We start from the raw sequence: 27169 nt of genomic DNA on the forward strand, positions 1-27169 counted from the left end.
GTTTTCCAAATTTGCTGGCATATTGAGTGCAGCACTTTCACAGCATCATCTTTCAGGATTTGAAATAGCTCCACTGGAATTCCATGACCTCCACTAGGTTTGTGCGTAGTGATGTTTTCTAAGGCCCACTTGACTTCACATTCCAGAATGTCTGGCTCTAGGTCAGTGATCACACCGTCGTGATTATCTGGGTCGTGAAGATCTTTTTTGTATAGTTCTTCTGTGTATTCTTGCCATCTCTTCTTAATATCTTCTGCTTCTGTTAGGTCCATATCATTTCTGTCCTTTATCGAGCCCATCTTTGCATGAAATGTTCCCTTGGTATCTCTCATTTTCTTGAAGAGATCTCTAGTCTTTCCCATTCTGTTGTTTTCCTCTATTTCTTTGCATTGATCGCTGAAGAAGGCTTTCTTATCTCTTCTTGCTATTCTTTGGAACTCTGCATTCAGATGCTTATATCTTTCCTTATAAACTTTAGTAAATTTAGGCACCTACGGTACATGTTCTTTCTCACGTTTACTTCCTTTCACATTCTCTGTCTTACATATCTATTCACACTTTCTTTTATCTATTCACTGTCCTTCCATTCCTAATATGAGCATCAACACAGTCTATTATTGAGCATTTTCATTTACTATAAGATATTGGTGACAAATGTTAGTTTAATATAAGATAATTTTGACAGATGTTATCTGTTTACCTAGAAGAAAATGGAGTATCTTCATTTCTTTTTTCCTTTGTTTACTAAAAGAAGATAATGCTTCTTAGTTATTGTTCGGTATAGAATATTGATTGCTATACTGGTTAGGACATATTCAGGCACACTTATTGTCTCATTGTGTTGCAGGAGGGGCCCTTCCAGGGCCCAAGATGGGCTCTTGTCTAACACTCAGAAGTGAATTGTCCAAGGAAACATATGTGCTGACAAAGCAAGAGACTTTACTGGGAAGGGGCGTCCAGGTAAGAGCAGCGTAGTTAGGGAACCCAGGAGGACTGCTCTGCCACGTGGCTTGCAGTCTTGGCTTTTATGGACATGGGATTAGTTTCAGGGTTGTCTCTGGCCTATCATTCTGACTCAGGGTCCTTCCTGGTGGCACGTGTGTCACTCAGCCAGGGAGAAGGATTCTGAAAGCTTGATGGGACATGTGGACTGGTGTCTTCTCTCCCAAATTATTCCAGTTGGTGGTAGCTTGTTAGTTCTGTGCTCCTTACCAAAACCTCCTGTTGTTAAGCGGTTACTCGCATGTCTGGCCAGGGTGAGTAGTTTCAGTCATTGGTTCCCCTAACAACTGCACTTCATTTTATTGTGCTTAATTCTGTGATGTTTTTACAAATTGAAGGTTTGTGGTAATCCTGCATCAAACAAGTGTTGGTGGTGGTTTTCCAACAGTTGCTCACTTTATATCTTTATCCCATTTTGGAATTCTCAGATTATTTCAGACTTTGTCATGGTTTTATTTGTTTTGGTGATCTGTGATCAGTGATCTTTGATGTTAGTATTTCAAAAAGATGGTGACTCACTGGAGGTTCCAGAGATGGCTAATATTTTTTAGCAATAATTTTTTTTTAAGTTAAGGGATGTACATTGTTTTTTTTTTAAGACATAATGCTGTTGTACACTTAATAGGCTACAGTATAGTGTAAACAAATAGTTATGTGCATTGGGGAACTGAAAAATTTGCATGACTTGCTTCACTGTGATATTTGCTTTATTGCTGTGATCTGGAACCGGACCTGCAGTTCTTGGAGGTGTGCCTATAGTGGCTGTTGTTTGAAACCCTAAGCTGTGAAATACTTAATGTTACCCACACTGGGGAGACAAAAGAAACAAGTTTTACTTTTGTACTAATCCATAGTACTCTAAAATTAGTATTTTTCTGTTATCTGGTGAATGTACAGGTTAAATATTAACTTTTATTTTTAATTATAGTATTATTTAGTAGAAAAAGTCCTAATCATCTCTTATATGTATAATGTTAGGCTGTTGAAAATGGGATGGCCTTGCCTGACTTTAGATTTCTGACATATCTTTTATTAAACTAGTACAAATGGAGGATAGTGCATCAACTTATTTTTAAACTTAAGAAGGAAAACATGCTTAATTTCCTAAGAAAAAACTGAAATTTCACACTTACTGTTCACTGAATTCAACGTTGTCATTAATATGTTAATGAGACAAGTGCTGGTTTAATCTATTTTATTATAAAATACATTGAAACAAGGTTAATGTTGTTTCGGGGATGTGGGATGCATAATATATACTTTTCTTCTCATTTTGTGGTTGTCATGAACATTTAAATTGAAGTTGAATATGTCACTTAAACTGTTCTTGACCCCCCCAATTCACTAGATCATTTTTTCTTTATGAATAATCCAGTTGCTAGGATTATATTTATAGTGATAAATACACTTATTCTTTAAAAAACTTTTCTCCTTTGTTACTTTTAAAAGAGATGTTTAATTCCAGTAGTACATATAAATTTGGTAGTGCAGTTACATTTTTGCCGTAGAGCCAGGCATCTTTGAAGTATTTTAGCGAAACATTTACAATGTAAGATGGTCACAATTAAGTACCCAGTAACTTGTTACCAAACATAAAATGGGAGGTGGCGAATAGGTTTTTACTGCTTGAATTCTTTTTAAAACGTAAACCTAACAATACTAATTTTAATGTTTTCCTTGAAAAATATTCTGCTCTTCTTACTAGATTGCTTTTTAGGGGTAATCCATCTGTATGTGTATATGCATGTTTATTGGTTTTAATAAAATTGATTCATACTTCTTGTGAATTTAAATTAGATGTCATCCTCTTCCAAAGTGAATTTTGTCTGATGTTAAATGATTGCTCTAAATTTGATTATAATTTTTAGTGGTTAGCAACTGTTGTGACTTTTGTATGTATGCTACTTACTGCTTTCCTAGGGGAAAAGTGAAAGTGAAAGCAGTCGCTCAGTTGTGTCCTACTCTTTGCAATCCCATGGACAGTAGCCTACGAGGCTCCTCCATCCATGGAATTTCCCAGGCAAGAGTACTGGAGTGGGTTGCTATTTCCTTTTCCAGGGGATCTTCCCAATCCAGGGCTCGAAGGCAGGTGCCCCACATTGCAAGCAGTAAACATTTTACTAAAAGTTAGGTAAAAGTAAAACTTGTGTTTTGAAAACATCTGTTTACAAATTCTTTGTAGATACCGCTTTTGAATTTTTGGTCTTTCATATTGAATTTACAGTTTTGAGTTAACATCTCTGGCAATTAGTAGCTCTGCCTCAGTGATTTGTTTTTTTTTTTTCCTTTTAATGTGTCTGAGGTTTACAGTGCTTAGTCATTTATGGACTTGTTTATCTCTAGCCAGGTTAAGAAATAAGCTATGTTAATTTTTTTGCCCTGATGTAAAAAAGCAAATTGTTAGAGCATGCATGAAATTGGAGGACTGAACGACCAAGGCATCTAGAAAGTTGACATTTGTTGCTACCCTTCATTGGGATAAATTTTAATGGACTATTGCATCTGTTTACAATTCTAAGATTATATGATGTATTCACATCCTATGGCATAGGAATAAACCTCATAAACTGAATAAATAGCAGCTATATAAGTAAGCATTTGGAGGAGAGGAATTTGAAATTAAATAACAGGATCTGAATTAACTGAACATTTCTGAAATTAACAGGAGAATGTTTACTTAAAAGAAAAAATATGTCAATTCAGGGCTGCATTTATTTGTTCACTCCATTTTTATTCATTATAACTTTCTTCCTATGTGTGTGGTCTGGCGGACAGTTTTAATTGCAAAGGAAAAGGTTTTCATATTTAATAACTTCTATCTCAAATAACGTATGTCTGCCAGTCCAGCCCTTCCTAGATGGTTAAGAGGAAGATCAATTAGAATATTAAAAGTACTTTTGGTTTTGTTTTCTATGTATCATATTGGATATTTTTGCTGCTGTTCATATGTTTACATGTTAGTAATTATGACGGCTTTTGGATAATTCCACTCTAGAGGGAGAACTGGTGGGCGGTCCTTCCTGTGACACGACCCTTGAGTGACAGTTCTATTTGATTGCCTCCAGTACTGTGAGGAAAGGACACGACTCTATGGTGAGGACTGATGGACATACATTATCTGAGAAAAGAAACTACCAGGTAAGATCCATTTTTTTTTTCTTATTTTCTATTGGTTATATAGTTACATGAACTGCTTAATATGTTGTATTTAATTGGAATCAGCAGGTTGGATACACCTGAGTTTAAAAAATTGGGGTTATAATTTTAAAAACATGCATGTTGGTTTATACAGTTGAAATAGTTGGGAACGTTTTTCAGACTAAACCATGCTTATAATAAATGTATATTATTACAAATGATGTACATGTATTTATATAATAAATATGCATATGTTCTTTTAGTGTCAGAGCATAAATTTCCTGGTGTGTATATATATGTCAAAAGTTAGATTATCTAATACACAATTTATGACTTCATGGCTGGATTCAGAGTTAGTATTCCATAAAATGTTGATTGCCTTTACACATATTCTTCCTGAAGACTAAGCCTGAAGTCTTGGACTATATTCAGGGTACTATAGCATCACAGAGATGTAGACACAATTGGTTAGAGTATAAAAGAAATAGAGATCAGGGTACTCAGACACTCAGATTGTATTAAATTAGCTTATCTATTATCATTAGTTTGCTTTCCTTACAATACTGGATTCTTGCTCTCTATTTAGGTAGTTAATAATATCCATCCTCTACTAAATATGTCAGGATGCTGAAAGGATAGTTGAAATGTAATATTCCTGTTTCTTTCTGAGCTTTTAAAAGAAGGTGAATTTTAAAGATAGTACTATTAAATAGTGATTTTTTTAAAAACCCATATAACATTTGAATTTAATTTTCTCAAAGAAAATGTTTTATTAATTTGCTAATAATTTAATGTCAAATTATGTAGTGATTTAGAATAAGCAATAGTTCATAACTCAAGTAGGAATAAGCTTTAGGCTTCTTTCACAAATAGATATCCAACCTCCCTCTGCCCCTTACCACCAGGTGTTATTCTCTGCAGGCTGTGAAGGCAACTAGTGTGATAGTAGCAGCTTTGTTAACTAACCATTTATCTTTCTAATCATTAGTTTTAGTCTGGTTAGTCTTTTCTTCCCTCAGATTGAAAAAGTGAACAGTGGAGGAAATTCATGGTGAAGTAACAAAGAGCCTTTGAACACAAGACTTAGGTCCTATACATAATGAAAAATAGAGTCATATTTAACCTTTCTAGAATTTGACCCAATTTTATGTCTGAAGTTTCTTGCCAGATTTTTATAATTTAATAAGCCAGAGTAAGTGGTGGCTATGCAGAAGCAGTTCTCCCTGTAACCTTTCCTGCTCTGAATTGCTCTTATAGACTTGATCAGCATGGCCTTTGTTCATTAATTACACTAGCTGTGACTCCTCCTACCTCACAACCACTTCCAACTACCTTGACTCATGTAAGATTTCATTGGTTACACTACTTGGTTCTGTATTTTGATAGATTATGCTGGTTGTTTTTTTTAAAGAATATCGTAATTCTAGATTGTGTGGCTTTTCATAATCCAGTTTGTAAAATGTAAGTATAGAAGTTTTGTATCATCACACAGTGTGATTAATTTACTTTATGAGATCATATTAATAGAGAATTCCAAATTTTACACTTAGGAATAAAATCAGATTATATTTTATACATGAAGAGATTTCCTAGTTTCTGTTTATTCTGCTCTAAAAAAAATTGTTTTGAGTCACACTGTTTCAGTCACATTATTATAACTAATCCAGGCTTTTTAGCTTACCAGAAAATTCATTTTTAGTTAGGGTTTTTCTGCCTAAAAATATTTTCACTTTTCTTTTTACTTAGTAACAGTCAATGCATGTTGGAATATTCTTGGAAACAGTTGTTTAAATTTCTATTGTAAAATTATTTTATTTTTAAAAGACTTTTCTGAAAAGTACATGTATAGAAATATAATTTCTGGTATGATAATTATGATATACTAATTGCATATGGGAAATTCAAAGGAACAGTAGATAAATTACTACTGTATTGGTAGCACTTAGAGTCTGTATATGTATGCTGAGATGAAATGATTTGGATTTTTTTAAATTCCATGTTTTTGGAATTTTATTTGTTGTTTTTCATGGATAAAGTAGGATTTATTTGTATTCATGTTTATATCTATTTTAATTTATCTTGTTTTAATTTATCTTTGAGGCCTTTTATTTTTGGAATGCAGTTGATGTCTTATAGTGATATTTAAGCATTCTGATAATAATAAGCTAATGTTCCAGAATTTAATAAAAAGGATAATACTTTGCCAATTCTTATTTCATTGTGGACTTGATTAAAGACTTAGGAACTCATTTGGGAAGGTGCATTTCCTCAGCTTTGTGCTAAAACTTAGTGACTTTCAAATGGGCGTTGGTTGAAGTATTGATTTTTCCACTGCTATCTACTTTTTGTGTTTTGTTTCTTACTAAAGTTTGAATAGAGTCTTTGAAGTTTATTTAGATGAACAGACTGCTATACAGACAGGACAATTTAATTATATAAATGGTTTACAGTTTCTTCTTAGAAGAATTGTCAAGCTTCTTCTGCTCTTGCTACCGCTGCTAAGTCGCTTCAGTCGTGTCCGACTCTGTGCGACCCCATAGACGGCAGCCCACCAGGCTCCCCCGTCCCTGGGATTCTCCAGGCAAGAATACTGGAATGGGTTGCCATTCCCTTCTCCAGTGCATGAAAGTGAAAAGTGAAAGTGAAGTCGCTCAGTTGTGTCCGACTCTTAGCAACCCCATGGACTGCAGCCTACCAGGCTCCTCTGTCCATGGGATTTGCCAGGCAAGAGTACTGGAGTGGGGTGCCATTGCCTTCTCCAAGCTTCTTCTAAGGAAATGTAACTCCAGTTTTTGGCTAGAATTTCTTATCTTCCTCTAATTTACACTAATTTATTCCAACTGTGAGCACAGATCTAATCATACTAATTACCAGGTTTACTTACCAGTGCCTATTCCGCTTTCTAATACAATAAAGATGAGCTCCTAAACCTTACATATAATATTAGTACATTGTGGCCCCACATGCCTTTATTTCCATTGTCTTCTCTGTTTATAGTGAGTTTTTCCATGAGTAATATAAAACTACTTTTAAATCTCTCTGCAGTGCACTTTTACATGTATGCCTTTAGTTGTTTGGGTTCCTCTTTGTGTGATGCCTTTTCTTCCATCAGTACTTTCAGAAGCCATTCAAAGTGCTGGCCTTTAGCATTCCTTTCCCTTGCTTTCATAACCTTTGTATCTATTTCTAGTTTAGTGTGTACCATGACAAACTGAAGTTATGTTTATTTTTTCCTTGTCTTGCTGTAGCCTCATGCTGTCCAATACCATAGGTACTAGCCCCATAAGTGGTATTTAAATTCACGTAAATAAAATAAAATAATTTAAATTCTTAGTCATGTCAGCCATGTTGCAAATGCTCAATAGTTGCATGCTATTAATGGCCACCATATTGAACAGTGCAGATATAGAACTTTTTCCATTGTTGTAGAAAGTTGTATTGGACAGTGTTTCTATATATTAAGCTTCTTGAAAACTGGAGCCGTATTTATTGATATTTTGGTACTACTGGCAGTACCAAATGGTTTAAGTTACATAATAGGTGTTCAAAGGCACATTGTTGTAATAAAATTAAACAAAGAAAGAAGTTAACAGAAATTGCACAGTGTGCCAAGGGAAATGCTACATATATATATCCAGTATTTTTAGGATATTACTTTTTTTTTAATTTGAGCTTGCTGATCATACCATATGTTGGCTAGTTCAATGTATATTATCTATAAACTAGATCTAATGCATCCCAGTCTGTATGTCCCTTAAGAATAGCTCATAATCTAAAATACCACATTAACTTTGTGAAATATGTCATGTCAGAGAACAAACGATGGCAGTGATTGTATTACTGGTTCCTCCTCTCTCCCCCTTCCATTAAATATTTTATTTCCATTTTATTATTTTATAATTACAGAGCTATAGAACGTAAAAGTTTGTAATTTTACTGTTAACAATTTAGTGTGTCTGTTTTTTCTAGTAATTCTATAGGTACAAATATGATTTGTTATCGTTTTTAACAAATATACATATTTCAGCAATTTGCATATTGTACCTAATATAGATATTTCCATGCCCCACCCTTCAACTTGCCTCCTTCCCAGTAAGTACTTACTAGTTTTTATATTTTTGTTACATACCTATTCAGTATACAGGTGCATCTTTAGTGTGTGTCCGTTTTTTAAGAAGTGGTACCCTATATTCTGTTATTTTTAATAGAAAAAAAAAATTTCCAGCCCACATCAAACCATAAACAAGTTCCCAGATATTATAATAGAAAACACTCAACACGTATCTGACAGTTCAGATCAGCATTTCAGATATCTGACAATTCTGCTTAAGGAAAGCATTTAAAACACAAGTTACCTAATCATTTAACAGTTGATGGTGCACATACAAATGCATCTAGTAGGTGAGCTTCCATTCAGTATACAAGAGTACTGTACAATACTGAATACAAATTAATTTTTTTTTTTATTTACTGCAGTGAAAATGTAAGTAAGCAGTGGTGTACTCCATTTCTTTATTGTAAGTTATAACACAGTATTGGAAATTTTTGTCTTTCTGCTATCAGGATGCATCTTACAATGGATGGTGTCTTAGAGCCATCTAGTAGCTTATAACCTTTTCTTGATAACTTCTTATATGATTGAAAACAGCACTAGCATCAAAGCATTTTAGAATCTGATATATTAATGCTACAGATACATAATATAAAGAACACTTAAAAAAGAATTTTTGAAAAATGAATATACTTAGCGAAGAATTGTCAGATATAGTGCATAGAGCAGAAGGATGAAGGTTTCAGTCATTGTTGCTCTTTGGCATTGGATTGAGGTGAGCAAGAGTGAGCTGAGGAAGGAATTCATTCAAAAATAAATAAAATACCTGAAGCCAGTGAACTGGTTCACAGTTCATTGCTCTTGAAAATCTTGGAGACGAAGGGCTGTAGCTACAGATGAAGGACGGGGAGTAAAAAACCTCAAATTGCATGACTATTAAGTTCTCTTAATTTGCAGTTATATAATTCCTGCTAAAATGAGATTGCTTTCGAAGTTGCATTTAAAATGCAGTGCTTCTGTTCATTTCATGATCATATTAATAGCTACAAAAGTTTTTTTGACTCCACAACCTAAATATTGGTTTAAAATACATTTTTGACATTCATTTATCATTTATGGGTCTTTTTCTTCCTCTGGCCAACCAAAGACATCCAATGAATTCCCAGGTTCCTCATTGGTTGGCTTATTACATGATAATAACAGTGTTGCTCTTTCTTTGAATGTGTGTATTCTGATACTCTTTTACTCATCTTATGAAATCATCAAATGAGGTGAAATTTGCTTTCCAAAAGGCAAGTTTCATTAAGATATGTGGTTTTATGGCACCCATGGTATCTTAGTAATTTTTTCACAGTGCCCCTCGGCCAACAGACATGTTAAAAGTTTCGTTCAATTAAATAACTAGATCTAAACACTTACATAGTTCATATGGTATCTGACAGATACTGCCTTGTTTCCCAAGAAGATTTAAAATACCTGGCAGCATCCCCATGTGTTCACTGTGGTGCTTCTTTGGGAACTTAGTTCTAGGTTTTTGCATATGAAATAATTGTGTTCTCTTTCAGAAATACATTTTACGTTGAAGTGATTTGCCCCAATCATGAATTTGGAATCTATTCATGATTAAATAGCAAAGTAAAACATTAATGTAGATATTTCTGTCAATCAGAGAAAATATAGAAGCAGTTACCTTTTTTAAACTGAAGTATAAATACGGTTGATTTACAATGTTGTGTTAATTATTGCTGAACAACAAAGTGATTCAGCTATACATATATACATTCTTTTTTAAAATATTCTTTTTAATTATGGTTTATCATAGGATATTGAATATAGTTCTCTGTGCTATACAGTAGGATCTTATTCTTTATCCATTCTGTATATAAAAGCTTACATCTACCAATTCCAACCTCCCTTTCCATCCCTCGCCTAACCCCCTCCCCTTGGCAACCACCAGCTGTTCTCTGTACTGTGATTCTGTTTCATGGATAGGTTCATTTGTGTCATACTTTAGATTCCACGTATAGGTAATACCTTGTAGTGTTTGTCTTGCTCTTTCTGATTTATTTAGTATGATAATCTCTAGTTGTATCTGTGTTGCTGCAAATGGTGTTATTTCATCCTTTTTTTTTTATGGCTGATTAGTTTTCCTTTATGTATATGTACCCCATCTTTATCCATTTATCTGTTGATGGACAGATGTTTCCATGTCTTGGCCATTGTAAATAGTGCTACTGTGAACATGGGGGTGCGTGTATCTTTTTGAATTGCAGTTTTGTCTGGGTATATGCCCAGGAGTAGGATTCCTGGATCATATGGCAACTCTAGTTTTGGTTTTTCGAGGAACCTCTATAGTGTTTTCCATATGAGTATACCAATTTATATTTTCACCAACAGTGTGAGAGGGTTGGTTCCCTTTTCTCTGCATTCTATTCAGTATTTATTATTTTTGTTTTTAGAGTTTGCAGACTCTTATATGTATATAAATATATATATACACACATGCATATATATATAATTTTATTCATTTATGGGTGTGCTAGGTCTTTGCTGCTGCACGGTTTTTCTTAGGTCTTATGCTAGGCTGCGGTGAACGGGGGCTACTCTCTAGTTGCAGTTGTGGGCTTCTCACTGTGGTGGCTTCTCTTGTTGTGGAGCACAGGTTCTAGGGCCCATAGGCTTCAGTAGTTGCAACATGTCGGCTCAATAGTTGTGGCTCATGGGCTTAGTTGTTCCGCCACATGTGGGATCTTTCCAAATCAAGGATTGAACCTATGTCTCCTGCATTGTCAGGCAGATTCTTTACCACTGAACCACCAGGGAATCCCTATCATTTATTTGTAGGCTTTCTAACGATGGCCATTCTGACTGGAGTGAGACAGTACCTTATTGTAATAATTAGTGATGTTGAGCATCCTTTCATGTGCTTGTTGCCCATCTGTATGTCTTCTTTGGAGAAATGTCTGTCTAGTTCTTTTGCTCATTTTTTGATTGGATTGTTTTGTTGTTGAATTGTATGAGCTGTTTGAATATTTTGGAAATTAAGCCCTTGTCAGTTGCATCATTTGCAAATATTTTCTCCCAGCCTCTAGGTTGTCTTTTTGTTTTGTTTATTTTAGGGTTTCCTTTGGTGTGTAAAAGCTTACAAGCTTGATTAGGTCTCATTTTGCTTTGGGAGACTAACCTAAGAAAACATTGGTGCAAAGTTACTTTTTAAAATACAGTCTCAGCAAGGATTGAGAAGATGCAAGAAACTTTTAACAAGGACCTAGAAGAAATAAAAAAGAGTCAATCAATAATGAATAATGCAGTAACTGAGATCAAAGGCACTCTGGAGGGAACCAACAGTAGAATAACTGATGCAGAAGATAGGATAACTGGGGTGCAAGATAGAATGGTGGAAATAAATGAAGCAGAGAGGAAAAAGAAAAAAATTAAAAGAAATGAGGACAACCTCAGAGACCTCTGGGACAATGTTAAACACCCCAACATTCGAATCGTAGGTGTCCCAGAAGAAGAGGACAAAAAGGAAGGCCATGAGAAAATACTTTAGGAGATAATAGTTGAAAACTTCCCTAAAGTGGGGAAGGAAATAGCCACCCAAGTCCAAGAATCCCAGAGAGTCCCAAACAGGATAAACCCAAGGCAAAACACCCCAAGATGCATATTAATCAAATTAATGAAGATCAAACACAAAGAACAAATATTAAAAGCAGGAAGGGAAAAACAACAAATAACCCACAAGGGGATCCCCATAAGGATAACAGTTGATCTTTCAGTAGAAATTCTTCAGGCCAGAAAGAAATGGCAGGACATACTTAGAATGATGAGAGAAAAACCTACAACCCAGATTACTTTACCCAACAAGGATCTCATTCAAATATGAAGGAGAAATCAAAAGCTTTACAGACAAGCAAAAGCTGAGAGAATTCACCACCACCAAACCAGCTCTCCAACAAATGCTAAAGGATCTTCTCTAGACAGGAAACACAGAAAGGGTGTATAAACTCAAACCCAAAACAACAAAGTAAATGGTAAAGGGATCACACTTATCAATAATTACCTTAAATGTAAATGGGTTGAATGCCCCAACCAAAAGACAAAGACTGGCTGAATGGATACAAAAACAAGACCCCTATATATGCTGTCTACAAGAGACCCACCTCAAACCTAGGGACACATACAGATTGAAAGTGAAGGGCTGGAAAAAGATATTTCATACAAACGGAGACCAAAAGAAAGCAAAAGTAGCAATACTCATATCAGATAAAATAGATTTTGAAATAAAAGCCCTGAAAAGAGACAAAGAAGGACACTACATAATGATCAAAGGATCAATCCAAGAAGAAGATATAACAATTATATATGTACCCAACATAGGAGCACCACAATATGTAAGGCAAATGCTAACAAATATGAAAGGGGAAATTAACAGCAACACAATAATAGTGGGAGACTTTAATACCCCACTTACCCCTATGGATAGATCAACTAAACAGAAAATTAGCAAGGAAACACAAACTTTAAATGATACAATGGACCAGTTAGACCTAATTGATATCTTTGGGACATTTCACCCTAAAACAGTGAATTTCACCTTTTTCTCAAGCGCACACGGAACCTTCTACCAGGATAGATCACATCTTGGGCCATAAATCAAACCTTGGTAAATTCAAAAAAATTGAAATAATCTCAAGCATATTTTCTGATCACAATGCAGTATATCAGCTACAGGAAAAAAAAATATTAAAAATACAAACATATGGAGGCTAAACAACACACTTCTGAATAACCAACAAGTCACAGAAGAAATCAAAAAAGAAATAAAAATATGCATCGAAATGAATGAAAATGAAAACACAACAACCCCAAACCTATGGGATTCAGAAAAAACAGTGCTAAGGGGAAGGTTCATAGCAATACAAGCCTATATCAAGAAACAGGAGAGAAATCAAATAAATAACCTAACTCTACACCTAAAGCACCTAGAAAAGGAAGAAATGAAGAACCCCAGGGTGAGTGGAAGGAAAGAAATCACAAAAATTAGGGCAGAAATAAATGCAAAAGAAACAAGAGACCATAGCAAAAATCAACAAAGCTAAAAGCTGGTTCTTCAAGAAGATAAATAAAATAGACATACCATTAGCCAGACTCGTTAAGAAACAAAGGGAGAAAAATCAAATCAACAAAATTAGAAATGAAAATGGAGAAATCACAACAGACAACACAGAAATACAAAGGGTCATAAGAGACTACTGTCAGCAATTATATGCCAATAAAATGGATAACTTGGAATAAATGGACAAATTCTTAGAAAAGTATAACTTTCCAAAACTGAACCATGAAGAAATAGAAAATCTTAATAGACCCATCACAAGCACAGAAATTGAAACCATAATCAAAAATCTTCCAACAAACAAAAGCCCAGGACCAGATGGCTTCACAGCTGAATTCTACCAACAATTTAGAGAAGAGCTAACACCTATCCTACTCAAACTCTTCCAGAAAATTGCAGAGGAAGGTAAACTTCCAATCTCATTCTATGATGCCACCATCATCCTAACACCAAAACCAGACAAAGATGCCACAAAAAAACTACAGGCCAATATCACTGATGAACATAGATGCAAAAATCCTTAACAAAATTCTAGCAGACAGAATCCAACATGTTAAAAAGATCATATATCATGACCAAGTGGGCTTTATCCCAGGGATGCAAAGATTCTTCAATATTCGCAAATCAGTCAATGTGATACACCACATTAACAAATTAAAAGATAAAAACCACATGATTGTCTCAATAGATGCAGAGAAAGCCTTTGACAAAATTCAACATCCATTTATGACAAAAACCCTCCAGAAAGCAGGCATAGAAGAAACATACCTCAACATAATAAAAGCCATATATGATAAACCCACAGCAAACATTATCCTCAATGTTGAAAAACTTAAAGCATTTCCCCTAAAGTCAGGAACAAGACAAGGATGCCCACTCTCACTACTGCTGTTCAACATAGTTTTGGAAGTTTTGGCCACAGCAATCAGAGCAAAAACATAAATAAAAGGAATCCAGATTGGAAAAGAAGAAGTAAAACTCCCACTGTTTGCAGATGACATGATCCTGTACATAGAAAGCCCTGAAGACTCCATCAGAAAATTACTGGAGCTAATCAGTGAATACAGTAAAGTTCCAGGATATAAAATTAACACACAGAAATCCTTTGCATTCCTATACACTAACAATGAGAAAACAGAGAAATTAAGGAAACAATTCCATTCACCATTGCAACGAAAAGAATAAAGTACTTAGGAGTAGACCTACCTAAAGAAACAAAAGACCTATATATAGAAAACTATAAAACACTGGTGAAAGAAATCAAAGATGACACAAATAGATGGAGAAATATACCATGTTCATGGATTGGAAGAATCAATGTAGTGAAAATGAGTATACTGCCCAAAGCAATCTATAGATTCAATGCAATCCCTATCAAGCTACCAACGGTTTTTTTCAGAGAATTAGAACAAACAATTCCACAGTTTGTATGGAATTACAAAAAATCTCGAATAGCCAAAGCAATCTTGAGAAAGAAGAATGGAACTGGAGGAATCAACCTGCCTGACTTCACGCTATACTACAAAGCAACAGTCATCAAGACAGTATGGTACTGGCATAAAGACAGAAACATAGATCAGTGGAACACAATAGAAAGCCCAGAGATAAATCCACACACCCATGGACACCTTATCTTTGACAAATGAGGCAAGAATATACAATAGAGAAAAGACAATCTATTTAACAGGTGGTGCTGGGAAAACTTGTCAACCATTTGTAAAAGAATGAAACTAGAACACTTTCTAACACCATACACAAAAATAAACTCAAAATGGATTAAAGATCTAAATGTAAGACCAGAAACCATAGAACTCCTAGAGGAAAACATAAGCAAACCACTCTCTGACATAAATTATAGCAGGATTCTCTATGACCCATCTCTCAGAGTAATGGAAATAAAAGCAAAAATAAACAAATGGGACCTAATTAAACTTAAAAGCTTTTGCACAATGAAGGAAACTATAAGCAAGGTGAAAGACAGCCTTCAGAATGGGAGAAAATAATAGCAAATGAAGCAATTGACAAAGAATTAATCTCAAAAATATACAAGTAACTCCTGCAGCTCAATTCCTGAAAAATAAATGACCCAATCAAAAAATGGGCCAAAGAACTAAACAGACATTTCTCCAAAGAAGACATACAGATGGCTAACAGACACATGAAAAGATGCTCAACATCACTCATTATCAGAGAAATGCAAATCAAAACCACAATGAGGTACCATCTCACGCTGGTCAATGGCTGCTATCCAAAAGTCTACAAGCAATAAATGCTGGAGAGGGTGTGGAGAAAGAGAACCCTCTTACACTGTTGGTGGGAATGCAAAGTAGTATAGCTGCTATGGAGAACAGTGTGGAGATTCCTTAAAAAAGTGGAAATAGAACTGCCATATGACCCAGCAATCCCACTGCTGAGCATACACACCGAGGAAACCAGAATTGAAAGAGACACATGTACCCCAGTGTTTATCACAGCACTGTTTATAATAGCCAGGACATGTAAGCAACCTAGATGTCCACTGACAGATGAATGGATAAGAAGGCTGTGGTACATATACACAATGGAATATTACTCAGCTATTAAAAAGAATGCATTTGAATCAGTTCTAATGAAGTGGATGAAACTGGAGCCTATTATACAGAGCGAAGTAAGTCAGAAAGAAAAACACCAATACAATATATTAACGCATATATATGGAATTTAGAAAGGTGGTAACGATGACCCTATATGTGAGATAGTAAAAGAGACACAGATGTGAAGAACAGATTGTTGGACTCTGTGGGAGAATGTGAGGGTGAGATGATCTGATAGAATATCATTGAAACATGTATATTGTCATACGTGAAATAGATTGCCAGTCCAAGTTCGATGCATGAAACAGGGTGCTCAGGGCTGGTGCACTGGGATGACCCTGAGGGATGGAATGGGGAGGGAGAGTCAGGATGGGGAACACATGTACACCCATGGCTGATTCATGTGAATGTATGGCAAAACCCACCACAATATTGTAAAGTAATTAGTCTCCAATTAAAATAAAAGATAAATAAAATATAGTCTCAGACCTTACTTAGGTCTGGAGTGATTGCACTGAGAGTGAAACTTAGTTTTTTGCTTTTTATCTTTCTGAATTTCCACGTAAAAATAGAACAACTAGATAGAAAATAAAAACCCATGAAAACATTTGTAACAAAAGCTAGAGATGAAGTATCTCCATGAACCTCAAGATACAAGCAGATGAAAGATTAACAAAAGACTTAAATTTATCAGTTTTTTATGTATAAGAAAGTAGAGAGAAGCATTGGGGTGTCTGGACCTGAGCATAGAAGCACCTCAAAGTGGTGAACAACCCGTTTGAAAGTGTAATGAGGCCTTTTGAAATTGGGGAGTTTTTGCCTGCCTGGCTGGATCAGTGGAAAGGACCTATGCTGAGGCCTGCAGTGATTGAGTCGCCCAGCTCTGAGCTCTCAAGACTTACCCGCTAATGCTCACTTGTAGGACCCATTGAGAAGTTTCTGAGAGTGGGACCAAAATTGAGGAGCATAGGGGCAACAGAGACAGAGGAAAGAAAAGGAGATAAAAGTGGGAGAGGGGAACAGAGTGGGAGAGGGAGATAAAAGAAAACCTTACAAGACATGCCATTGTACTTTTAGAGACTGCATAAAAATAGAAGGAGCTTTATGAAGTTAGAGAAGTTTTCTGAACCATGTCATAGTCTTAAATTTTATGAAAATTAGATTCACAATCAATCTTCTAGGAATATGTTTAGATGTCCTTATACCAACTTTGAGTCCCATCAACAGTGTTTATATTGATCTGACGTTTAATAATGTCAAATTTAAAAATTTTCAAATTTATTGAGATTGTGCTGGAGACATATTTCCTTATTGAAATTAAGTAAATGAAGATATTGTCATATCTTTTAAAAAATTTTTAGTTTTGTCTTCCATATTCTTCTGAGATTGATTTATTTTTTTTATATGGTGTGAGGAGACCAAATTCCTTTTGTTAGCATAATCAGTTGTATTAACATCATGTATTGATCTTGTTCTCCCTTCCTCCTAATCAGCATTACTTTGCTATAAATCAGTTTGATTATATTCATGGATCTGTTTCTTATGTCTTTGTTTGGTTCCTTTGGTGTGTTTGTCTCTGCCTGCACCAGTAGCCCATTTTCTTTTACTATAGCTTTGCATCAGATGTTCATGTCTGTCTCTCCACTTTGGTTTTTATTATTGTCTTAACTTTCTTGGCCTTTGTTCAATGACAGATTTAGAATTGAAAAGAAAAGTATTGTGTTTACAAGTGGAATTTTATTACCTTCATTTTTATTTGGGGAAAAATTGACATATTCATGATATTCTTCCTCTCTGAATTCATACACTGAGGTCTTCTATATTTTCTCTCAGTAAATTTTTACTTCAAAAGATTTTTTTAAGCAATGGACTTATAAATCTTTAGTCAGGGTTATACATAAGTACTTTTTGTTGTTTTTTTTGGTAAATTATATTTTTTAAATTATATTTTATAGATGTCACTGTTATATTGACATACATTTGACTTTTAAACTTGATTATTGTATCCATTAGTTAATGTTACTGAAATTTTATTCTTATAATTTATCTGTAGGTTCTTTGAGTGTCTTTTGTGTAAATAAATATATCATCTGTAGGTTATAATTTTGATACTTTATATTTTTTATGACAGATATCTTTTCAGAACTCAGTTGTATTTCTGATACAATATTGAATAGAAGTGTAAATAGTAGAACTCTTTTCTCTTGTTTTACTTGTCCTACAAGCTTTAAGTTGTCAGTAAATAAGATATTTGGTGCAGGATTTTTTTTTTTTTTTGTAGATACGCTTTATTAGGATTAAGAAATTACTCATAATGCTACCTTCTTATTTATATTTTTTCTCTTTAACACCTTTTTTATCCTTAAGATTTTTTTATTGTGTGCCTTTTCCTCTTAATTTGTCACCCTTGCTAGGGATTTGTCACTTTGTAATCAACTTCTAGCTTCATTTACCTGTTTTTTAAATTTATTTTTGTTTTATATTCATCAGTTTATGCTCTTTACTAAGTTATTTCTTTTTATTCTTTTAGGGCTTGTTTTACTGTTCTTTAATTTTAAGTGTTTTTAATTTTCCAAACTTACGAGATTTTTCTTATTATCTTCCTATTGCTGATTTCTCATGTATTCCACTGTAGCTAGAGAATGTGGTCAGTATGATATCAATTATTTATATACTTAAACAAAATGCATATTGACCAGGTGGCCGGTATATTGCTTTGTTTCCATGAGACCAGCTTTGTTAATCTTGTCCATATCTTTTGTGCCTGCATATTTATCATTATTCACATTTTTAACATTATTTATTTTTTTGTTTAGATTTTGACTCCAGCAGTTGAAAGTTGATGCAGATCACTCTAATGTTTCTTGTTTCTGCTGGTTCTCACTTATGGTACCTTAATTCTTTGTATTTGTGTGTAAGTTAGTTACCATTTTATGTTTCTTAAAAATCTGTAGGATTTCTTTGAGGAATGGGTGAAAAGACATTTTTCCCAAGGGGATTTGCCTATGCTTCTGCCAGTGCCTAAGGTACTACCAAATCCAGGCCCAATTCAAAAGAAAATGTTGATTTGAAGTTGTAGTCCATACAGGTAATGTGAATTTGGGCTGCTTTGGCTATAGATTCTCAGAAGAGATTGCTTTACCTGCTTCTGCCAGCATCAAATTTAGTTAGGGCCATCAAGAATTTTTGATGCATTCTTCACTAAGGGGTTTTAAGTTACCTGCTTTATGAGATGTCTTTAATAGCTTTCTACCTTGAGCAAATTTCTGTTTGGAAATGTAAACATTTCGTTTTGGGGTGCTGAATTTCCCTCTTCCCCATCTTCCACGTTCAAAGTTCATTTAAAAATCAGAATGTAATCTCTGTTTTAGATTTTACTAATATTTTCTTCACACTGTATCCCTACCTGAGAATAATGCTTCAGTTCAGTTCAGTTCAGTTGAGTCGCTCAGTTGTGTCCGACTCTTTGCGACCCTGTGAATTGCAGCACACCAGGCCTCCATGTCCATCACCAACTCCCAGAGTTCACTCAAACTCACATCCATTGAGTCAGTGATGCCATCCAGCCATCTCATCCTCTGTCGTCCCCTTTTCCTCCTGCCTCCAATTCCTCCCAGCATCAGAGTCTTTTCCAATGAGTCAACTCTTCACATGAGGTAGCCAAAGTACTGGAGTTTCAGTTTTAGCATCATTCCTTCCAAAGAACACCCAGGACTTATTTCCTTTAGAATGGACTGGTTAGATCTCCTTGCAGTCCAAGGGACTCTCAAGACTCTTCTCCAACACCACAGTTCAGAAGCATCAATTCTTCGGTGCTCAGCCTTCTTCACAGTCCAACTCTCACATCCATACATGACCACAGGAAAAACCATAGCCTTGACTAGACGGACCTTTGTTGGCAAAGTAATGTCTCTGCTTTTGAATATGCTATCTAGGTTGGTCATAACTTTGCTTCCAAGGAGTAAGCATCTTTTAATTTCATGGGTGCAGTCACCATCTGCAGTAACTTTGGAGCCCCAAAAAATAAAGTCTGACACTGTTTCCACTGTTTCCCCATCTATTTGCCATGAAGTGATGGGACCAGATGCCATGATCTTAGTTTTCTGAATGTTGAGCTTTAAGCCAACTTTTTCACTCTCCACTTTCACTTTCATCAAGAGGCTTTGTGGTGTCATCTGCGTATCTGAGGTTATTAATATTTCTCCTGGCAATATTGGGAATAATGCTTAGTATCTGCTTAATTAATGTTTGTTGTTGGCTGAGTATTTTGTGGAGCATTTTTAGTTGGTTATGAGTGGTGCATTTTTTTTTTTTAATAGTCTGCTAGACTGCTAGAACCATATTTCTTTACCATTCTCTAGGTCTCAGTGGGAATTTCACTCCTTAAGAGAAACAGTTGTTTCAATTTCTGTGACATATTCTCATTGTTTACTGTAATTTGGTGGGGAGGGGTTAGCGTTACTTCTGCTTTTTATTATTACAATAATTGAAAATGTTTGGTGATCCATTTTCATCGTATTCTTTCTCTTTCCGTTGCTTCTCTTCTTTTTTTAACTTCCCTCTGCTTTTCCTTCCAGTTTCTTCCCTTGCTTGCCTCCTTCCTCACTCCCTTTCTTTTCTTTTTCCTTCCTTCACTTCTTTATAATATTATCATTTTCCTTCTAATTGAAGGACTTTAAAAAATTTTAAAGCTTTTTAAGTTACGTGTAACACAGGCAAAATTAAAGTCATTAAATTTTTGCTTTTAAGAATTTTGCACGTTGTGATTCCTTCTACTGCCTTTCACCTTACCTTAGTTCCTTGAAAGTTTTAAAAGAACGCTCACCTAACCCACAGTTGTCATGTCAGTTCACAGTTCTTTCAGTTGACCTTCTTTGATCTCCACTTGAATATTAACATACTGATGACTTCAAAAATTCCCTACCTATAATCTTTAGGATCCAGTTTCTTCAAACAGTTTGTTATTGTTCGGTGGCTAAGTTGTGTCCTGCTTGTGTCCTGTTTGTGACCCCATGAACATGCCAGGCTTTCCTGTCCTTCACTGTCTCCTACAGTTTGCTCACACTTATGTCCATTGAGTCAGTGATGACCATCCAACCATCTCATCCTCTGTTGCCCCCATCTCCTCCTGCCCTCAGTCTTTCTCAGAATCAGGGTCTTTTCCAGTGAGCCAGCTCTTTGCATCAAGTGGCCAAAGTATTGGAGCTTCAGCATCAGTCCTTCCAGCGAATATTCAGGGTTGATTTCCTTTAGGATTGACTGATTTGATCTCCTTGCTGTGCAGGGGACTCTGAAGCAGTTTACGTTAGGGCAACTTTTAGGGTCAGAATCAATGGATCTACCTGGTTCTTAATTTCACATGCCCTCTAAGTATTAATGCAAGTCATATTCACCCTAATCACATCCTATCATAGGGTAGACCTTTGGGATATTCCAGTATCTTAAGATAAGAAAATTTGACTATTAGATCTTTCATACTTTTAGTAGCATCTCGTCATATAATTCTTTCCTACAAACAGTAAAACAAAACACATATTTATACCATGAGGATTTTCCAGCAATGTTAATCTATAGAAAAAGCTCCATTGGGATAGACTTTGACCTGAAAAAGTCAGTCTATCCCGATGGATAGACTGTGATACATTTCTGATGGTGATGAATTCATTTAGGTTTCGTTTATCTGAAAAAGTTTTTATTTCACTTGTATTTTTGATAAAGTTTTTGCTGGATCTGGAATTCAAAGTTGACAGATTTTTGTTTAAATGCTTTGAAGATTTTGCTCCACTGTTTTCTAATTTAGACCATTTCTGCAAAAGACCTGCTGTTTTATCTTTGGCCCTCTTTGAATACTGTAACTTTTTCTCTGGCTACTATTAAAATTTTTTTGGTTGTTCAGTTCAGTTCAGTTGCTCATCAGTCTCTCAGTCGTGTGTTACTATTCTGCAACCCCATGAATCGCAGCATGCCAGGCCTCCCTGTCCATCACCAACTCCTGGAGTTTACCCAGACTAATGTCCATCAAATCGGTGATGCCATCCAGCCATCTCATCCTATGTCCAACTCTCACACCCATACATGACCACTGAAAACCCATAGCCTTGACTAGACGGACCTTTGTTGGCAAAGTAATGTCTCTGCTTTTGAATATGCTGTCTAGGTTGGTTATAACTTTCCTTCCAAGGAGTAAGCGTCTTTTCATTTCATAGCTGCAGTCACCATCTGCAGTGATATGGAGCCAAAAAAAATAAAGTCTGACACGGTTTCATTTGCCATGAAGTGATGGGACCAGATGCCATGATCTTAGTTTTCTGAATGTTGAGCTTTAAGCCAACTTTTTCACTCTCCTCTTTCACTTTCATCAAGAGGCTTTTGAGTTCCTCTTCACTTTCTGCCATAAGGGTGGTGTCATCTCCATATCTTAGGTTATTGATATTTCTCCCGGCAATCTTGATTCCAGCTTGTGCTTCTTCCAGCCCAGCGTTTCTTATGATGTACTCTGCATAGAAGTTAAATAAGCAGGGTGACAATATACAGCCTTGACGTACTCCTTTTCCTATTTGGAACCAGTCTGTTGTTCCATGTCCAGTTCTAACTGTTGCTTCCTGACCTGCATACAAGCTTCTCAAGAGACAGGTCAGGTGGTCTGGTATTCACATCTCTTGAAGAATTTTCCACAGTTGATTATGATCCACACAGTCAAAGGCTTTGGCATAGTCAATAGAGCAGAAATAGATGTTTTTCTGGAACTCTCTCGCTTTTTTGATGATCCAGCGGATGTTGGCAATTTAATCTCTGGTTCCTTTGCCTTGTTTTTGCACATTTATCTATGATATATCTTGGTATAGTTTTCATGTCTCATGCTTGAGATTCACTGAGCCTTTTAAATTTGTGAATTTATTACTCTTTGAATCAAATTTGGGATTTTTATTAAGAATTTTTAATGGAGTATAATTGACTTTCAGTGTTGTGTTAGTTTCAAGTGTATAGCAAAGTGAATCAGTTGAGATTTTTATTCTACTATTTTTGTGAATATTTAGTCCGTACCTATTCAACCTTGGGGACTCCAATTATACATATATTAAATCACATGAAGCCCCACAGCTTACTGTTGCTCTGTTCAGTTTTTAAAATATTTTTTTTTCTCCATGTATTTAGGATGGTTTTTTTATATCTGTGTTTTTAAAAGTTCACCAGTCTTTTCTTCATCATGCCAGTTATTCTTCCCTTTACATACAAACCATAACAGCTCTATAATGTCATTGTTAATTCTGTCACCTGTACCATTTTTGGGTCTGTTCTCTTGTTGGTTCCCCATTATGTATTTTATTATTGTTTTGCCTGGCCAGGAAACTTCTGTTCTGCTTGGATGCCAGTTCTTAGAATTTTTAATCTGTTTAGTGCTATACATTTTTATTTTTTTGTATTTGTTAGTGTTCTTGAGCTTTTTTAGTTACGTAGAAGCTTTTTGAGCCCTTTGAGACATTCTTCCTTTCTTCCCCTCCCCCCCACTCCCCCTTTTAATGGTAAGTTTTGTTACAAAGGACCACAGTAGCTTTTAGTCTAGGCTAATTGTTCCCACATACTGAGACTGTATTCTTCTGAGTAATCTATCTGATGCCCTGCGAACTATGTTTTTCTATTTTGGCTTAGGGAACAGTTGTGTGAGCCTAGAGATTATTTGTGCTGTCTCTGTTCCCATCCTCTGCATACATGCATATGCACAGATGACCAAAAAGGAACCCTTTCCAGATTTCTCTAATGCTTTCTCTTTGCAGCTCTCTCTTACTTGGTGCTCTAGCTGCCTTCTCAGCTACACTTTCTCAATTCACAGAAATTTCTGGCCTTCACCACGACTCCCTCTCCTTGTATTGCAACTTGGTATTATAACTTGGAAACTCCCCCATTCAATAAGCAGGGGCAGTTGTAAGGCTCATATCAGTTCTTTCTCTTCTCTTAGGGGTTCTTGTTTTATACTGCTTTATGTCCTATGTCTGAAAACCATTGATAAATGTATTTTACCCATTTTTTAAAATCCATTTTAAAAGTTGTTTCAGATGACATGGGAAAAAGGGGAGCCCTACTCCTCCATCTTGGTTGGAAGTAGAAGTCTTACTAAATCTTAAAAGGTTTCATCTTTAAACAAATTTTTATTTTGGTTGAGAAGATGGATGAAAAATCATTCTTGAGACTGAGAAAATAAGCTTTTAAGTTAGTGTTCAGTCAAGGCTTGAATAGTTTTTATTGTGTAAGACACTATGTGAAATGCAATCCAATGAAATATCAGACTTGTTCTCAGCACTTAGCATCATTTGTGAAGAAACATCAAACAGTACAAGTCAGTAAATTCCAATTCATATATGGAGTCATCAGAGCTGCGATTCTATTTTACCTAAATCTAAAAATTGAAATTTCCCTGTCAGTTCCCTCCCTTAAGATTCCCTGGAATCTAGTAGACCTGTAAATATTGTTGTTGTGCTTAGTCTCAAAGTCTTGTTCAACTGTTTGCAATCCCATGGACCATAGCCCGTCAGGCTCTTCTGTCCATGGAATTTTCCAGGCAAGAATACTGGAGTGGTTGCCATTTTCTGTTCCAGGAGATCTTCCTGACCCAGGAGTCAAACTCAAGTCTCTTGCATTTCCTGCATTGGCAGGCGAATTCTTTACCACTGAACCACCAGGGAATCACAGTAGACTTGTAAATATAATGACCATTTATCTTCTTAACTGAGGTCATAATTTTACTAATTAGAATTCCTTATTCTGTCACGTACAATATTATATCTTCATTGTTTAACCTGCCTCAGTAGACTAAAGGTATTATAGTAAATGTGTATAATGATGTATAGTAATGAAAATAGGAAGTTTTTTTTTCTTAGGAAAAAGAAAAGATCTTTCTTATTTAGGGCTGGAAGTACTGATAGAGACTGCTTCAGATCAGATCAGTCGCTCAGTCGTGTCCGACTCTTTGCGACCCCATGAATCGCAGCACGCCAGGCCTCCCTGTCCATTACCAACTCCTGGAGTTCACTGAGACTCACGTCCATCAAGTCAGTGATGCCATCCAGCCATCTCATCCTCTGTCATCCCCTTCTCCTCCTGCCCCCAATCCCTCCCAGCATCAGGGTCTTTTCCGATGAATCAACTCTTCGCATGAGGTGGCCAGAGTACTGGAGTTTCAGCTTTAGCATCATTCCTTCCAAAGATATCCCAGGGCTGATCTCCTTCAGAATGGACTGGTTGGATCTCCTTGCAGTCCAAGGGACTCTCAAGAGTCTTCTCCAACACCACAGTTCAAAAGCGTCAATTCTTCGGCGCTCAGCCTTCTTCACAGTCCAACTCTCACATCCATACATGACCACAGGAAAACCCATAGCCTTGACTAGACGGACCTTTGTTGGCAAAGTAATGTCTCTGCTTTTGAATATGCTATCTAGGTTGGTCATAACTTTGCTTCCAAGGAGTAAGCATCTTTTAATTTCATGGGTGCAGTCACCATCTGCAGTGATTTTGGAGCTCAGAAAAATAAAGTCTGACACTGTTTCCACTGTTTGCCCATCTATTTCCCATGAAGTGGTGGGACTGGATGCCATGATCTTTGTTTTCTGAATGTTGAGCTTTAAGCCAACTTTTTCACTCTCCACTTTCACTTTTATCAAGAGGCTAACAGAAGCAGAAGATATTAAGAGATGGCAAGAATACACAGAAGAACTGTACAAAAAAGAGCTTCACGACCCATATAATCACGATGGTGTGATCACTGACCTAGAGCCAGACATCCTGGAATGTGAAGTCAAGTGGGCCTTAGAAGGCATCACTACGAACAAAGCTAGTGGAGGTGATGGAATTCCGGTTGAGCTATTTCAAATCCTGAAAGATGATGCTGTGAAAGTGCTGTACTCAATATGCCAGCAAATTTGGAAAACTCAGCAGTGGCCACAGTACTGGAAAAGGTCAGTTTTCATTCCAATCCCAAAGAAAGGCAATGCCAATGAATGCTCAAACTACCGCACAATTGCACTCATCTCACACGCTAGTAATGTTCAAAATTCTCCAAGCCAGGCTTCAGCAATACGTGAACCGTGAACTTCCTGATGTTCAAGCTGGTTTTAGAAAAGGCAGAGGAACCAGAGATCAAATTGCCAACATCCACTGGATCATGGAAAAAGCAAGAGAGTTCCAGAAAAACATCTATTTCTGCTTTATTGACTATGCCAAAGCCTTTGACTGTGTGGATCACAAGAAACGGTGGAAAATTCTTCAAGAGATGGGAATACCAGACCACCTGATCTGCCTCTTGAGAAATCTGTATGCAGGTCAGGAAGCAACAGTTAGAACTGGACATGGAACAACAGACTGGTTCCAAATAGGAAAAGGAGTTCGTCAAGGCTGTATATTGTCACCCTGCTTATTTAACTTATATGCAGAGTACATCAGGAGAAACGCTGGACTGGAAGAAACACAAGCTGAAATCAAGATTGCTGGGAGAAATATCAGTAACCTCAGATAGGCAGATGACACCACCCTTATGGCAGAAAGTGAAGAGGAACTCAAAAGCCTCTTGATGAAAGTGAAAAAGACTGCTTGGGGCATATGAATTTATAAGTGCTCTTTTCTACTGGGATAAGAGTAGTGTAATGAAACTGAAAGAATGTATTGTTATAGATTAAAAGACTCTTGGTTTTAAGACACTATTTTTCACTTTCTGTCTATATCACTTTGGGTCAGTTAGGTTACATCTTTGACACTTGTATTCATGTTTGAGAATAAGATCTTTAAAAGATGATTTGTCTAGTTACAGAAACATTTTGATGAACAAATACAATGTAAAAGAAATGAAGAAAATAGAAAATCATCCTTAAACCATCACAGTAAAAGGTGCTGTAGGTAGTATCCATGGATGAATGCTCTAAATTAGTGAGCCAAAAATTAAGGACAGATATTTGCATGCTCTAAAAGTATTTTTTTCAGAATGTTTACTGTTTTCAAAAGGGAAATAGTGAGTTACAATGGAGAAAACTGGCAGATACACATTTTAACCAAGATCAAGGTTAGTATCACTTGTAATAAGACATTTTATCATCACATGATGCATATATTGGAATATATCCATCACATATGGTGCACTTGAGGACATGTCACATTTGTGGTAATGTGTCTTTAAAAATGTGTGACGTCAATCTAGTCATGACAAAACATCAGACCTACCCAAGTTGCAGGACATTCTGTAGTGTTAGCCACACTGGTATGACTGAAGACATCAGTGTTGTGAAAGACTGACGTAAAGTCCAT

General features: G+C 35.9%; 1 protein-coding gene across 6 annotated transcripts in view; it reads left to right on the forward strand.

The window, feature by feature from the left end:
- Positions 1 to 27169, forward strand: part of CNOT2 (CCR4-NOT transcription complex subunit 2) — a 132036-nt gene that overhangs the window by 43752 nt on the left and 61115 nt on the right. For 2 of the 6 annotated variants that reach the window (XM_070370598.1, XM_070370595.1), the window contains exon 2: positions 4068 to 4140. The exons of 1 other annotated variant lie outside the window; for it this stretch is intronic. In XM_070370598.1, the coding sequence (XP_070226699.1) occupies positions 4068 to 4140 (73 nt within the window). Of the gene's footprint in view, positions 1 to 3997; positions 4141 to 27169 lie in introns of those variants that run through there. 3 more of the 6 variants (XM_005887720.2, XM_070370599.1, XM_070370597.1) reach the window with 2 other exon arrangements.

The sequence above is a fragment of the Bos mutus genome, chromosome 5 (assembly GCF_027580195.1).
Source record: "Bos mutus isolate GX-2022 chromosome 5, NWIPB_WYAK_1.1, whole genome shotgun sequence".
NCBI lineage: Eukaryota > Metazoa > Chordata > Mammalia > Artiodactyla > Bovidae > Bos > Bos mutus.